The sequence below is a fragment of the Rhopalosiphum maidis genome, chromosome 2, assembly GCF_003676215.2.
Source record: "Rhopalosiphum maidis isolate BTI-1 chromosome 2, ASM367621v3, whole genome shotgun sequence".
NCBI lineage: Eukaryota > Metazoa > Arthropoda > Insecta > Hemiptera > Aphididae > Rhopalosiphum > Rhopalosiphum maidis.
The window spans coordinates 36,184,333-36,201,773 of NC_040878.1; the positions used below are offsets into that span (position 1 = coordinate 36,184,333).

The following is a 17,441-nucleotide window of genomic DNA, read 5'->3' on the forward strand; positions in this document are numbered from 1 at the left end:
TAACGAAAAACAAATAATTGTTATTTAATAATCCCTATTAGCTTTTATATATTAACTAAATTAGCTCAGAATTAAAAATTAAAATGTACAAAACATTATAAATTCTTAATGATTTTTTAAAATTTATTATTACAGGTAGTGAAGTAGTGAAAATTATGAAGTGTATTAAATGGTTAAATCAAATATTGAATGAATGTCATATAACATTTGTGTCATGTTACCATGCGTTTTATCCTACACCTCATTTGAAACTATATTCTTTATGGGAACTATTGATGGACAAAAAAAATGTAAGATGTTTTTAATAGAACCATAATATGTAATTATATTTATTTTGTTATTTTTGTTAGACTGATCATAAAAATAAGCTACTTACTGCGGTCGTGGCTGCGTTGTGTAACACTACATATAGACTTCGTGAACTTATGCCAATATTAAAATCAACAAAGCATAATGAAAAATCTGGATCATTGGATCAAGATCACCAGTATTATTATCCATTATTGGTCAATGCTACAACATCAGCGGCCCATAATAATTTAAAAAGTGAACCAAATTGGGAAATACTACTTACAAATCTTTTAGACATAATATCGTTACCAGTGCGAAATGTAATATTGAATAACAAAAAACCCGACAATGATTTGAAATCACTTTCTACTAATTGCTCACATCTTGTCGCGAGAGTTGTTGCTGAACTGTCATCACAAGCTATTTTATCTGAAGTAATAAATAAGAGTTACCTGATTATTAAATACTGAATAGATTATAAATATTACATTCTTATTTTTTTTAGGATGGCACAGAAATAGTTAATGAAAGAGAAATTTTGCTAACTACTCCTTCTAGATTTGCTAAAATCAACCAAACCAAAACATGGAATGCTGGTAATGGTTCTCCTGATGCAATTTGTTTTTGGGTAGATCGTGCTGGTATTACTATTGCCGGTTGTGGTGTGTTTGCTGGGGTTGGAAATTACGAATATGAACTTGAATTGTTGGCAGAGGTTATTAATAATTTATTTTAAAAATATTTTTTTGTTTAACAATCAGAAAAATATGTACTTAAATACTATAATTGTTTATAGAAAAAACAGTTGGAATTTGATGAACCTCATGGTAATCGTTGGAAAAGTTTATTAGTAACTAGAGGGTCTTTTGGACCTGATGATAGTGCTATGAATTACGTTGCGGATCTAAAGTTTGACCACCCAATACGAATTAAGGTAAAGAGGAAAGCTCAATTTTTGTAATGATAAAATATACAAATTTACATGTTGATTTATTTACAATTAATAGGAAAGAGTTAAGTATGCAATCCGCCTGAGAAACTATGGTGGCCGAACAAATAACGGTGACATGGGGTTAAGTTGTGTTAAAGGACACGACAATACACTTTTTTCATTTAATACATGCTCATTAAGCTTGAATGGAACCACTCAATCTCGTGGTCAAATACCGTATATTCTATATTATAGGTAATACGAATATGAGTCAACAATTTTAAATTGCTTTCTAATTTTAAATTACTTTTTGCTAGTAACAGTCATGATAAGAATTGCGATTTTGAACGTAAAGTATGTAATAAAATCAAAGCTCGGGAGAGTACATTATCATTGTTGAAAACAGTTGTGGAAAAGTCATTGGAGTTAATAAATATGAGTGTTGAAAAATTAAGAAAAGATCCACTTGTGTATAAATATTTAGGAGAATCGGCTATTGTGAATGTATTGCTTCCATTAGTATTGGCGCATATTGGCCCGTTGACATCTTTTTCCAAAGATGCGAAGGTATAATAACTTATAATAATTATTTATATCGTACGATATTAATATCTTTAGAATTATATCATTCAACGTTATTTGTATGCATTATCTATTTTCAGAGTGCTATTCAAGTGTTGGAGCTCATAAACAAGTTGCTACCAGCAGTGACGTCCATTAATTTGTACTCCGCTAACAAGTTAGACGTAACGCATAAAGACCTAAGTGATAAATTGGATGGGTCAACACAGTTGGGAAAGTTCAAATCCTCCAAAACTGAAATTAGAGATTTCAAATGCACAACGACGTCCCATCATTATGCGTGGGTTGAAAGCGATCATCCATATACAGCTGCGACCGTGTCAAATTACAAGTAATTTATTTATTATCATTGTTGTTATTATTTATTGTTAAGTTCATCTTAAATGACTTTGGTGTGTTCTTTGTTGTATTAGAGTTAAATTCCCAAAAGAAGTCAAATGGTTGTGTCTTGAGTTTGACCCTCGAAGTTGTACTGCACAGACTGAAGATTCATTGCAACTTTATATACCGAATTATCGAGATCATAGTAATGATGATAACAAACACGTAGTTACCACTCCTTACATACCGGTTTTGAAAAAATTTAGCAATGACCCAATGGAGTGGCCGTTTGCTGCTGTTATGTTGCCCGGTATATATTATATTTAAATTTAAAATTTGTCATGAAGACATTTTGTTTTAACATATATTAATATATAGGTAATGAAGTCATGTTTTCACTGGAAACTGCGTCAGATTATCTTAAGAACGATAGGATTTCTCGGTATGGCTTTCGCTGTCTGGTAATTGGGTACGAAGTAGAAGAGCTAAGTAAATATCAAGCTCTTGGCTATGGTCTTGTTCATTTGGAAACCGAACTTTCATTCCTCGGAGGGATGTGTGTCTCAACACTCTTGAAATGTGATATAATCTTACCCAACGGTAATTATATAATTTTGAATATTCAAGCTTATAAAAATATTAATCGAATTGTATATTTCGTAGACGATTCTACGCATAGCTTAGAACTAGGTTCAGTAGCAGCTGCTGATCAGATGTATGCTAAACATTCCGGGTTATTGAAAAAAGGATTTGCGTTGGAGCCATTTCTTAATATTCAGCAGGTCATGGACGGTGTTTTGCCATTGAGGTAAGTGATAAGAATATTACATTAGTACTTATTGCATGCGCGTGGACTGTAATGTCTATAATACGTTATTTCACTGGCGAATGAAATGTAATTTATCATTATAAATACTTGATGGAGAGAATTGAATAGAGAATAAGGTAACAAGAGTACGCGGAGACCAGTGTTTTTGTTGTTAGCACAGCGTTTTGTTAAAACTTAGAAACTTAAGAAGTACTAGGTACTTAAAAATTTGAATAAAATTGATTTACTACGAATTCGAGTAATATTTGGACGTGTAATTAACTAAAATAAAATTATTTAGAGTATTTTCATTAACTTTTTTTTAAGACGATTATTCGACTGGATAGTGTTAAAAGCACTACAATAAATCGTGCTTTGCAGTACTTAAATTTAATAAAGTATGCATTACTATTCAGAGGTATTCTTTTTAAAATCCAATATAGCTGAAGTAAAATATATAAAAGTAAAGCGTGAATGATTGGTAATTAAATCATATATAGAAATAATATTAAATAAGCTTAATAAACTTATTTTATCTATAATTAATTCCATTATTTTTTCGATAATAATTAACATTTATCTGTTCTGTGACTGCAGAAAATCCTTCAAAACATAATTCTACATTTCCTACTGGTATACGATCAAATCGGATTAAAAATATATATTATAATTTTATTCAATTTTTTAATTTATTCTCTTTTTATTTGTATTTTCATAATTTCCAAACTATTTTAATACAAACGATTTATGAATATTCATATTTTGTTTTCAAGACAAAAAAAAATATTCTGAATTTTGATTTTTTGTATATAGTTCTGATATGTTTGTTTTAATATATTATATCAATAATATAACTAAGAAGTATACCTTTTTAGATATGTTTATAGTATTTTAATAATTATATGAGAAATGTTAATTATTTTCATTGTATTATATTTATTAAATATATTGAATATATTTAATCTATATGACCATTGACCGAAGGAATTTTTAAGTTTAGATAAATAATATATTTTCATACTGTTTTTGACGATAGTATTTTTGAGATAGCTATTTTTATTTTAAAATTATTATTATCATACATTTAAAAAATGTTATAGTACCTATTCAATATTTTCTACCACTTTACTACTAATATACATTTAAAATTATTTAGACGAAATGTACTCAAATATTTTTGTCTTGTTTAATATCATTCATTCATTATACCATCATGGAAAGTTGGTTTCTCAGTATTTTAAAAACATATCATAGATTAAAAAAATAATACAACTTAAAAAAGATATTTGTAGATCTTTGATATTGTAGGATAATATAGCATATTCGTTTATTTGATAGTTATCTGATGTATAAAATTAATTTATTAATGCAAAAAACGTGTTTATACTTTTTTTTTCACACGCTAAATTAAAAACCTGACAGGGCACAATGGAATAAATTATTTACTAAAATAAAATCTGTATACGTATGTTCATTTAATATTGTTATAAAAGGAAAACATTAGATATTTATTGTTCAGAAGCAATTTTTTTAACTCAATAAAATACAACTGGTTTATTTGTTTACTGGCGACTGGTGGCGATAATAATATAGTTATAGTATAATATTATATGTAACATTATTGCAGTCAGTCGTTTGTCTACAAAATATATGATCACAAATTATAAATACAAAATACCGATCATATAGAAACTGACGTCTTAGGATGAATTTGTTCATTTGTACATAATAATATATTATTATAATATAATACAGAAAAATCGGAATAGGTTTATAAAAATCAAAACGAAAAAAAAAAGAAATAATAATAAATAGGAATCGGGAATAAAAAATAATCCGTTACAAATCACTGGTCAACGGTTGTGTTGCTCTTCGATGTTGGTAATTAGTCGTAGACTTGTATTGGCTGTCCGTCGAACCCGTCCGCTCCACGATCACATGCAACTCCGTTTCTCTGTAAGTCTTTCCCTCGGGCATAACCATCATGTGTCTGCGCTTGTCGTTTCCGTCGCCCCCGCCACCGTTCTTCAGTATTGAACGGTTCTTGAGCGGCGACGACGCCGGCACGTTGGTCCACTGGCCCCGCTTGCGTTTCTTGTACCACGCCCAACCGACGAGCGTGGCCGTGAGCACGGCCACGGCCACCACGGCCACGAATGTTAGATGATAACGGCTCATCAGACCGCCTGCGCCACGTCCGCCGCCCGCCGAGCAATGCGTCTCGTCGTACTGTTGCGCTTTGACCAACTGACCAAAGTTGCCGACACCGTCGTCGTCGGGCGTCGCGCACCACGCCGTTTGCTCGACCACCCAACTGGGACGGTCGGTGTGCCGCGGATAATCCGTGGAGAAGGCCACTAGATCGGTGCGCCACCGGGCCGGGCACCCGCACGCCCGTCCCACGATCAGCCAGTCCATGCGCGGCCGGAACCCGTTGGTGTCGAACACGAGCGCGTCGTCCTCGAACTCGGCCACCGTATTGTTCTCGAACACAAACTCTTGGTAATCGGCCTCGGCCACCTTATGCGCGTCCACCGTGACGCCGGCGAATGCGCCGCGCTCCAGCCGGCCGAACGCGTTGTCCTCGACGAACGCAGGTCCGCGGCACTTGACCTCGAAAGCGCCGCTCTGCACGCACCCCGCCCGGCTATTCTGCACACGAAACACCTTAGGCCCGTGCACGCGGAACGCGTAACTCTGGACCACCGGCAACGTAACGTCGTCCAACCGGAGCTCGTCGTGCACCGTGATCTCGGTGAGCATGCGGCTGGGCGCCGCGCCCTCGAAGCGGCACCCCTTCAGCACGAACTCGTTGACGGCGAACTTCTTGAACGCTTGCTGGTCGACCTGCCCGAACACCGTGTCCCGGAACTCGATCCGGCCCGTTGTCCCGGTCAGGCTGCTGAACGCGAATGGCCGGATCACGTCGATACGCACCCGGTTGAACGTGACCGATCGCAGCCGGCCGCGGAACGCGTAGCTGGGTAGTTCCGGTACCGATGTTACGTTAGTTATGGTCACCGCGAGGCCCTGGTGATGATGATGCTGCGCCTGTGGCGGCTGTCCCGGGCCGCCGCCACCGTTTTCCGACCAGCCGAACGCCTCGTCCGCCAATTCCAGCCGGCGCACCGATTCGATATCCACGGTCCACAGTGATCTGGCCCCGTCGAACGCCATGGCCATCACTTTGACCCGATCGCATTGCGTGACGATCACGTTCGCGGCGACCCGAGGCACGTGTCCCGGTCCTTGAGCTTTTAACACGATATCCTGAAACATCAAATCGACAATAATAAATTATAGCGGGCACTCAGTATACATTTACCGCCGTCGATAACAGTATTATAACCAGACGCGTTCAAAATCTATTTGCTTTTTTTATTTACCCTATACGATATAATGTGCATCGGCCATACCCCGTGCGTGTGTATTGGAATAACGTGTTGGTACGAGTTTGCATGGGACCCGGAGCTGTTATTATTGGGTCCTACACGAGAATCGATAGTAAATTGTAGGTTTATCCGGTCCCGTATAGTGGTGGGTGCGGCTTGTACGACGACGGCGGTCAAGAAAAACAATGGTACACGCGCGCAACTGAAAGGATTAAATGGCCGTTCCGAACCCCAAACGACCCCTTTGTCGATTTCGGAGGTTTGCGTTTCGCGTACTAAATGTGTGTTTATGTGTGTGTAGAGTTTGATGTTTTGGATTAGGCGGTGGCTTTTGTGGGAGGAGGTATTTGCTGCAAAACTTTCGTGTAACGAAAACACGTCGGCTAAGTGCCTTCTCGGTCGCCGGGGCGCTCGCCTTGATCGCTGCGGGGTGAAGGGTATGGCCACAGGATAATTCCTCGAGTTTTATTTTCAAAGGGTCGGTGTGGGTGCATGATGCATGTATTCGCGAAACACTGTCGTCTCTGTAGCATCGGAGTTCTCAGTTTGCGGTGTCCCGATCGGATATGTATACTCATACTTTTTTCATGTACACTACAAACGTGGTTGTATACACACGCATTAAAACGAACACGTGGTTGCAGTTTTATCACCTCGGGAATAGTGGATTCTTATCTACACTTGTCATCAACAGCCACCACCGTCACTCGCACCCCACAACCAATAATTAATGTCGGTTTATTTAGTGGTGCGGGCGCGCCACTGTCGTCACAACGTTATTTCGCGAGCGTTGGTATATTTTATTTTTTTTCCTCCCGGTCCGGAAAATACTTCGACAGCGTTCGCTAACGATGACATATGTGTACCCGGCTGAAAATAGATGTTGGGCTTTACATCATTGAGGATTTTAAAAGTGACCCGAATGCGCTCTTATTTTGTTCACGTTCCGAGCTTTTGTCCCGATCGATCTTCCCCTACACCGGTACTCCGTTCCCCTCTTTGTATACTTGGTTTTTTTCTTTGGGTCTTCTCATTAATTAATCGCCATCGGATAATCGTGTCTCAACTCATTTCTTTACAATAAATTGTTGAACCAAAAACCTGTCATTAAAAGAAGCAATGAGAAGCACCACCGCGTGTTTTTTTTTCATTTTTATATAAATAACATTTGTCCCCCCTCATTCATAATGTTATTATTAATGTAACAAAATCTAGGTAAAAGAAATCTTTTTTAAAAACAGCCGGTCGAGGGTAAAAAATTTGTGAGGTGACACTTTTTTTTATTTATATAAAAGGTTACCGGCTTACAAAACACGCGAAAAAGTAATTTGTGTAGCGTTACGTTGAAATTATCATCAACTATGCGTTACGACACGCCCAACTCTAAAAGAACGGTACTGCGATGTATGGAAGGGTCCGAGTTAAATATATTTAAATGGAAATTTTGAAAATATATCATACGGAGAAGAAAAAACACACCGTATAAAAAAACCACACCTGTTCCAAGGGGGTCTAAAAGTTTTTTTTGGCTAAGTTTTCTGTCATATTGTTTATGCCACGCGGTCGTGTATACTCGTATACAGTACTCATTTACATTATTTTCTCTCGTAACAGTGTATTTATTTTTTTGTCTACGAATTGATATTTGGATTTACCTGCGATTCGTGAGGCACTTTGCGACACGAGCACCGGACTTGTGACAGAGTGTCATCGCATTCGCACTGTGGTGTGTCGCATAGACTTTGAGCACTGGCCACGTGGCCACTGATTATCAGCACGGCTGCGACCAGTGCAATCCACTGATGCATCATTGTCATCGTCCGCGGTCGTCGTCGTCCGATCGTCCCCGCTGGTCATCGCCACTTGTCCATTTTAGGCCCACCGCGCCGCCGTCGTAAACGCGCCCGTCGTAGACCATTCACTATACTGAAAACAATATACAACCAACACGTTAATTATACACACGAAAGATATTATTTGATTTTTTCCCACTTATTCATTGTATTTGAATTCCTACGTAGTACGTGTACATAGAGGTGTCACGTATATATAAATACTGTCGATGAGTATAGTTAAAGATAACGAAAGAAAACATTCACTTGAACCCAATCGCGCAAACACGTATTATTTTATAACTATTATTACGATGTGTCATTAGTCGATAAATAGTACTATGAATAAAATTTAAATTAATCTTAATAGCTCAATTTTTTTCTTATAGTTGTATATGGAGGAAATAATAATATTATCTTAATTATATTTCGATTATAAGAAGGGGGGAAAAAATAATACATGAAATTCGAGTATATTTTTCTGAGAGAGTTAATATTGCAGATGAAGGGAATTCGGGTGTAATAATAAGAATTAAACATTACCAAGACAGGGAATAAATACGCCCTCAGAATTACGGAGGTAGCTGAATTACATCTTAGTCGTAATGACAAAGTGTTTGCACATTTGAAAAACGAGCTCCCTAGCCAGTGATGGACGTTCTCTTTTCCCCTATAAGTGCTGTAGATGCGTCAAAATAGTCTCGTAAAATATTATACGCATATGAACTTTTGAGTACCACTTTGGTACATGGGTTTTGTGCTATATATAGATAGTCACTTATTTCCCACTTTGTCACGGCGTTTGCGGCAGCATTTACGTGAATATTAGTCATACAAGTCACCGGTTTCTTGTGTATATTTATTATTTTCTGTGTGTATATATATATATGTATTATTATAATGTATACACTGGCTCTTAAATAGACTGTAATCCCCCTCAGAATCGATTATTCTAAATAAACACTTAGATATCAAACAAATATTCTTGAATAACTTATTGACTCTGTTATTGAGCGTTTTAGTATGGAATAAAATAAATTATACATTCAAGTAAACGCGAAAAAATACATAATGCTTCTAATTAACAATTCTCTTTTGCACTGTTGTAGTCATATGTTTCCACGAGCATCTTTCCGGCGGAGCAAACATACTTGAACGTCCTTTGACAACAAACTATTGACCCAAATAAATTGTTTTTCCGTATAATGAGGATAACAAAAAAATAATAATTTTGGTTTGCAACGTTTACCCAAACTCCCATAATAAACGTGCCGATTTCTAATACAATGCGACGGTGACGAGGGTTAGGAGTGATCGTTAAAACATTCTTCGACACTTTATGGGCCACAGGAGGCGTTTTTCCGTGGCGATTCCTGGACGATTAAACGCTCCTAGGGTTTAAGTCGTAAAAAAACCGTAATAAAAAAAAATGGATTAAGTCACGTTTTCTGCCTACCCCTAATAAAAATCCCTCTGAATAATTGCGGTATTAACCATATCAAATATAAATAAAACATTCGTACACCGAGATTTATTTATCGAATTTGTCTGAGTCTTGCGTATTACTATATTTCGTGTGTGCGTGATTTTGTTTTATCGAAAACTATGTCTATATAGTACCATAATATTATTATGTACTTATTAAAACGCAAGTAAAGGTTATATACACAACCTGAATCTCCGTAAACAACCCAGTGTAACGTTAACCATACATTAATAATTTCCGAGACGCCGCAGAAAGTTCTTTTTACCTTCTCGGTGGAAAATATTTAGAACGAAGCACATTTATTATAACTTATAATTAGCAATTTGTCTATCCCCGGACACGCCGTAGACGGGAATACATTATTATTATCTACCTACCCCCAGATAAGTTTTTTTAGACGTACGCCCGTATAATCAGCCGCACTATCCAAACACAACGCGACAGTGCGTAATATAACGAATAATTTATAATGCTTACAAACTCGTGTTAGGAGGTGTAAATATATTATAATAAAATATAGGTACTTAAGATTTTTAATTTTCGGTTATTATAATGTTTTTATTTATTGTAAACGCCCACTACGTGTTATAGTCTTGTCGAGTGTACTTTTGTTTAATCCTTTTTCGTTGTTAAATATTATATACATGATAATAATAAAGAATCAGAAGGAGATTATAGATGCGTATCGAATTTTTTGTTGTAAATATAAACTTTGACGAAATAAGTAAAGAACTCAGCTACATGCGCTGTCTTGTAAAAATGTGCGTTTACATAATGCGATAATATTGTACATTCATTGTAAATAACAGGTATTCGTTAAGGTTTAGAGGCCATGAAATTTGTGATTGTAAATGTGTCTTCTGTTTATTGCTTATACAGTTTAGTTACAACCCAACGATGTCAGTGGCGTAATGCGTATATTATCGAATCATTCAACGTGATTATCAAGGAATCGTGGGGGGAGCATGTAGGTATCGTGAGGTATTTGCTTGAAATATGGAAAAACAATAATTTTCTATTTGCTCAAAAATCATGCAATGTTTACCGTCGTTCGTTGCAGGAAGCGAGAGAGGACGAGAGAGGGAGATAGCGAGTGATCTTCTCTCCTTCTTCGTTAAAATTTTTTTTAGTTTATTATACATTCAATATTTTTTGTTTTATTTTCATTTGATTTTTCATTTTAAAATATTTATACATTTTATAACATCATAGAATAATATTAAATATAATATTATCGGTTAACTATCGAATCAATAAATATACATGCTGCGTTGACACGACCAACGGATTTGGTTATTGCAATAATTAATAAATCATCATATTATATGTCCGATAATCGTGTTGACAGTTCACACACAATCGAATGTTTGTGTAATCGCGTGCGTGTTTAGAAATTAGAACGATGGAATAAAATATTGTTCAAACCTTTGACGAAAACTACCCGCGTTTTCTATATAATAGTATTATAGAAACAAATCCAAGTCCCAATCGTATGTTCATAATATACACCTTTATTTCAACTGTTCATTTTGTTCGATACTGTTTAATTATTATTAATTTTCTATCATAAATTGGGCCGAATTATTATTTTGTATATATGCGTAGAGGATTACGCTACAATATTTAAATATTAGGTTTTATGAATTTATAATAAATCTTATCGAAAAACAAACATCACTATACGGATACAACGTATGCACTGACCTATATTTTGGGTACTTCTATTTTCGCAAACACGTGTTTATTCGTCCGTATTTTGATGTTTGTTTAAAAATATTATAATTGCGAGGTGCAAGTAAGTGGAAAATTTCTCAAAAAGCCACTGTGCGTAAGCTTGTTTTTAATTTTTTAACCGATTATTTCTTTGAAATGTGTTTAGTTTTTTTTTTTTTGCAACCAGAAGGTAAAAGAAAATCATAAATGCGTATTAATCCAAACTAAGTGTGGAAAACTGTAAACTCTGTAGTCGTGGATTTTCAAATAATTTCCGCCTAGTCAAATCTCGTTTAAACGCATAAACTCCGCTATAAAATACAAAATGTTGGGATGTTTTTTCTCTTTCTATTTATATATATGATATGTACTATTAGTACAGTAATCGCGGTAACGTGGATATGTTTAGTATAACTTTCTTAGAACCCCGTGCTTAAACCGAAATTATTAACTTATTACTACCACCCCTTCGCCGGGTTAATGTTTTATGTATATATCCACCCCAAAGGATAATTAATCACTTTGTCGCCTGCATCTTTCCAAGTTTGCAAAACTACCACGTCTATAATAACGGTTATGTAAATAGGTAAAACGCGTTTTTTTACTGTCCACCACGCAATACATTGGTTTATCGAAGTAAATAATAATAATATATATATTTTTTTTAATGCAAATTCGATTTCTGAACGCAATTTGTTATTTTAAAACAAGAATTATATATTATTTTTCGGTATTGTTACCAAGTCTTTAGATATATTTTGAAACATTTAAATTTATTTATACGATTTTCAGTGGAATTAAACCTTATCCGATAAAATATGAATGATTCAACAGCTGTTAAATATTATAATGTTTATACCGAACAAGTCCGTACCTTCTACCTATTACTATAATACTTTTGTCAGCTTTAACTTGAGCGTGTCGGAAACTTTTCACGAGTTTATCATATTTTAATTCTGTAAATTAGGAAAAAAATCAGTGTTTTAAATTCAACTTTTGTGCGTTATTATCATCTTTGATTGGACTATCTGTTTTAATTACTTTTTTTTATTACTCGTTTAATTTCATTTATGAAAGAAAGAAAAAAATTATTAAATTAATTCAGAGAAATTAGTTTGGAATAAGCGACGACTTTGTCGGAAAAAGTTTTATTTTTTTTATGATTAATCACTTTTAACTCGAACACCAAGTTTCCTTTCTCCTCCTCCCTCAAATATAACAATAACGACGACAACAACAACAACAACAAAAATAATAATGATACTATATAATCTGTGAGTGTGATGTGTTTGGTGAACTGTTTGACTGTTATAATTAGCGGTGGGCAATGAATGGAAATATTATTACAAGGAGGGCAAAACTTCTATAATATGTACACCGAAAGTTTTTCGATTTTGCTCTATCGGCGGCGATGGTAACGGTGGCTGCCTTTTCACCGAACGAAATTGATTTCTACAAAATCCAATATAATATATATATATATTTGTCCGAACACAGTGGAGATGTCGGTGAAGCTCCATTAATTTTTACCCCACACAATGCGCCCGCACGAATGATTAATGAAAAAACGTCGCGTAGTACTTAAATATGATATCGTATCGTTTAAACAAGTATGTGTGTGTGTATTTAGTGTATATAAACGTTAACATTTATACGCTATTGTATTTTCTCGAGGAAAAAGCGTTTACACGTGTAGAGGATGAGGGTAAAAATTTATTTTTCTAAGTGCAGCACGAATATATTATGTGCTTTATCCGTTTCCCGGTTTTGTTTTTACTCGCGTGTCGTGAATTTGCTTTTTTGTTTATTCACATCATTGTACGTCGTATAACCGTGTTTATCGATTTTTTTTTAATTAGGCGTGTATTGTTATGCTATAGATCGCGTAATATTGTAATACATGTAAGTACAGGTTATTGTAGGTTATCGACAAAATATCGCTAAATATCTAATTAATACACCGAAGAGGTCGGTATTTCAATAATTATTGATGAATTAATTAACATTATTTGTAGTTAATTCCACAAACGAGTCACGCAAATTTTTTTCATACACAGGTCTTAAAAGTTCACACAGCAATAAAATGTATTTTTTTTTTAATCGTTCCCGCAGGCCGAAGTATGCAACCGGCCGTCGGCATTACGCTCTAAACATATTATTATGCATATATTATCTATATGCACTACCTATACCTATCTATATAACATATTGTGTGTTATTGTCTTATCGTTAATTTATTACAATTTACAACATATTATAATAGAAATCTAAAATATCGACCCCATTAATAGGTATGATATACGTATATACTTATAATCGGATGGTTTAAAATATAAGTGTGTAATACCTATGTCAATAAGATTTATCGTATTCTAAAAATTTCGGTCGTGTGAAAGATCTTCGGAAAAAAAAAACGTTAAAACGATGAATTAATATGCACACATATTATGTTTATATAACAATCGAAATTATTTTATAAAAAAAAAACTTGTCGATAAAAAAAATAATGATTACGAACGCGACGAACTTAACTCGCGTGCACTGTGTTTATTATACTGTTTTTCGCGCACTGTTACTGACTGCAATCGACGACCGCACAGTCGGAACACCGTCGTGGACACTGATACCGTCGAGCGAAACAGCGGCGGCGGCTGGCGGACCGAGAGCGCATCGGCTGCCGCACTTTGCACGGTGGTTTCTCCGACTCGTACGCGGTCGAATTTTTTTCGCGATCGGCACGGCGCACACTTATTGTTTTCTACGAAATTTTACCCTCTTCAATTTTTCTAGCTTTTATCGCACAAAAACAACAACATTAATTATTATTAATTTTGAAACATTCCGATGTTATTTTTTTAATCATGTTTTCCCTGATATTTTTTTCTAGTATTATTATAAGTATCTACGTATAATTATTGTTTTCCGATATTTTTCTTAGTCTGTTATTTTAATTGTCTTCCTTTTGTCTGCACAGTATTATGATATAATGACTGGTACAGTGGTATATAATATTAGTGGTACATAAAAATACACATATAAACATGTATTTGCGAAAGACGCGTCGCACTTTATCATCGATATCGCAATATTATATGTATGACGTTCAAAAGGAATGCGAGGACGATACATTATAAAATGCTGTATGATATACACTTCTATGTATAATATGTATTTATAATATACGGTATTATTATATACGAACTAATATAGTACTACGACTGTATAGTCTTTGGTCTTGTAAACATTTGCGTTTACTGCTTTGCCCTTCCGGCATGAATGTTTTTTATTCGTATTACTTTTTTTTTTGACAGTATAATAAAGTTGTGCGAGCCGGACGATTCGGAAATCCGACATAAAATACGGAATTATTATTAGATACTATCCAATATAAATATATATATACATACCTATATATGTAAATCTGCATATGCAGTGTAGTTTTGGAGTTTTATTGTTATAAAATATTTATTTTTATAATAAATGTTATATTATTTCTTGACTAAATCTTTTGAATTTGTCGTAAGTTTAATATTTAAATTCATAATATAAATTATTTTGGTATTTCGTTTTTCGTTTTATTTATTTAATATGATAATGATTATGTACATTCGTATGGTATGATATTATATATATGTATATATATATATCGGCAATTGTATATTATAGTATGTGCGCTTGCAAACTGCAGTATAATGTAAATTATTATATATATTGTGATTTCGTGCAACAATCGTGCGAACAGAGCAGATGACTGTGCGCGGTGGATTTGGTTTTCGGAGAGCAATGCAGTATAGTCGTGTATTTATTTTACGGTTCGGCAGTCAATTTGGATTCTGCCAAATTCGCGAACGTTGTTGGGGTGCAAGGGGAATGTGAGACGGGGAGAATTTACACGGTACCCTCGTAAAATCTGTCGTTTTATCGTGTCGCGCGAATAGAACCGAAACGTGATAAATATAAATTGTTATCACGCGACTGGTGCTACAGAGAAATAAACACGCGCGCGTGCTATATAATAATAGTATTTAATATAAGCCGACGGACAGACAGACGACGACGAGGGAGAAAAACGAGAACGAGAGAAAGACCGGGACTTTATTCAGGGCACTGCCGACACACGTCACTGGCGCACAGTGGCGTGAATGGGATGTATTCTAAGCGGGAAGCACACGTTTGGGGACGTATAATGGGGTATAACCTATATAGCTATATTATATAGTATTATTGGATATAATGACGGGGAAATGGCTCTGGGCCGTAACTGATTACGACGACAATGGTTAAGCATAATATATTATATAATATGTTTATTGTTTATACGGACACAAAACTGCAAATATAGTGCCATCAGCGTGCGTTGTCCGGCTGTTTCGATTTTTCGGTTGAACCATTTTTTAGTTTTTTTTTTTTTGGTAAAAATTGATAAAGTACGTTTTTTATTGGATTTTTCGAAAATGGAATTGTATTATATATAAGTATTATATTATTATGTATTCGTTGATCCGTTTTATACTATAAGCTATATTTTAGGAACCAATCGCTCGATCATATATTTGTAAAGGTCGCGGTGTCATCGTCGTTGCGGTCATTCAATTTATCATTTACGATATAGGTGTTATTAAGTTTATTGTTATCATACATAGAACAAACGAATACAATTTTACATACAATAGTTTGTTGACATAAAAAAAAAATATTCATTTAATTCTCAAAAATTATAATTAAATGTATTTAACTAAACAGGGATAATAAATATCTAAGTATAGAGTGACGATAGCCGATATAGCTAACGACTACACAGTTGTACTATACAGTATGTTCTAAAAGTCCCGTATAACCCTTAGTATCTCTGTGGAAAATCAATATATTTAAATGCGGTTTTTTACATTAAAAAAATATGGAGATTCTAATTGAATGGCATAAAATTAATTTTTTTTTCAATAATATACAAAAATTATCAAACATTTTTTTATGTAATTAAGTTTTATAAATTCTTAAGATAGCCATTTTGTTGATCATATTTTATAATCAAAGTTTTGATTTGAATAGAAATAACAGTAGCTGTGTCTTATCGTTTACTGAACAGCGAAACTGGTTACCTATTTTCAAGTATTTTAATCATCGTTAAATGAACCTAAAATTACGAAATGGGAATAGAAACTTTAATTAGGTAAATATAAGTATTTTTAGGCTGAAATAGATATTTTATAGTAGTTAAAATATGAAACAATTAATTGTTTTTTTGAATTATTATAAATTTACATACAAAATACCGGTTATTAAAAATTAAAATTTATTAATCTTAACTGAAAGCTTCATCACTAATAATTAAATATTTACAGATTGTCATCAAAAAAATTAGTGTTCCAATTGAGATTGATTAAACCACGCAATAGTGTTTGGTAGGTAACATATAGCTATCATTCTTAGCAAATCGAAAACATAATTGGATTTAACTTAGTTGATTTTTATTCAATTTTAATATTTTTTTTTATTGAACTATTTTAAAAATATGATCAACAAAATGATTATCTTGAAAATTTAAAAAACTTAATTGCATACCTTTTTTTGAATTTTAAAAAAAAAATAATTTTATTTTATGTTTTTCATTCAGAAGCTCCATACTTATTACTGTAAAAAAATCGTATTTAAATATGTTGATTTTCGAAGGAGATACTAAGGGTGATACGGTAGTTTTGGAACAGACTGTACATAGTGTATCTATATAAATTTACAGTTATAAATTTTAAGTTTTTTTTTTAAAACAATGTTACTTATATTATTACTGTTGTAATTAATTGCATTGTGTTATATATTATATGCATATGTAATTTTATTATGTATGTATTTATAATATAATATTATTTTAATATTGTTGCTATATTAAAACGCCAGAAATTTATAAAACAGATTAATGCATGTACTATGCTAGAGATATTATATTATCTTTCACATCACAAGAAATAAAGACCACTTTGATGTATTCTCTCATACGATAAGTCCGTTTTTGTCTTATTTATGTTATTATGTGTATTGTGTGAGTTTAATATACATAGGTACTTGATACAGTTGAATACATGGGAAA

At 34.0% G+C, this 17,441-nt stretch overlaps 2 protein-coding genes across 4 annotated transcripts in view; one reads left to right on the forward strand and one right to left on the reverse strand.

Annotated features, from left to right (window-relative positions):
* Positions 1-17,441, forward strand: part of LOC113552204 (E3 ubiquitin-protein ligase MYCBP2) — a 271,715-nt gene that overhangs the window by 14,214 nt on the left and 240,060 nt on the right. Inside the window, exons 26-35 of one of the 3 annotated variants that reach the window (XM_026954950.1) lie at positions 136-290; positions 351-725; positions 797-1,006; positions 1,088-1,225; positions 1,299-1,477; positions 1,540-1,789; positions 1,885-2,135; positions 2,218-2,435; positions 2,504-2,725; positions 2,789-2,933. In XM_026954950.1, coding sequence (XP_026810751.1) covers positions 136-290; positions 351-725; positions 797-1,006; positions 1,088-1,225; positions 1,299-1,477; positions 1,540-1,789; positions 1,885-2,135; positions 2,218-2,435; positions 2,504-2,725; positions 2,789-2,933 — 2,143 coding nt within the window. The remainder of the gene's footprint in view (positions 1-135; positions 291-350; positions 726-796; positions 1,007-1,087; positions 1,226-1,298; positions 1,478-1,539; positions 1,790-1,884; positions 2,136-2,217; positions 2,436-2,503; positions 2,726-2,788; positions 2,934-17,441) is intronic. The other 2 variants (XM_026954952.1, XM_026954951.1) reach the window with 2 other exon arrangements.
* On the reverse strand, positions 4,405-13,964 carry LOC113552206. The gene is made up of 3 exons (XM_026954955.1): positions 13,704-13,964; positions 7,981-8,251; positions 4,405-6,203 (listed from the first exon to the last, which is right to left on the reverse strand). Exons 2-3 carry the CDS (start codon positions 8,140-8,142, stop codon positions 4,773-4,775), a joined length of 1,593 nt encoding a protein of 530 aa, XP_026810756.1. The 5' UTR covers positions 8,143-8,251; positions 13,704-13,964; the 3' UTR covers positions 4,405-4,772.

Bases quoted from the DNA above. Each gene is read 5' to 3' on its own strand.
- LOC113552206 (XM_026954955.1), bottom strand. From the start codon at position 8,142: ATGACAATGATGCATCAGTGGATTGCACTGGTCGCAGCCGTGCTGATA. The intron at 6,204-7,980 runs GTAAATCCAAAT...TTGATGTTTCAG, and splicing joins AAGTGCCTCACGAATCGCAG to GATATCGTGTTAAAAGCTCA.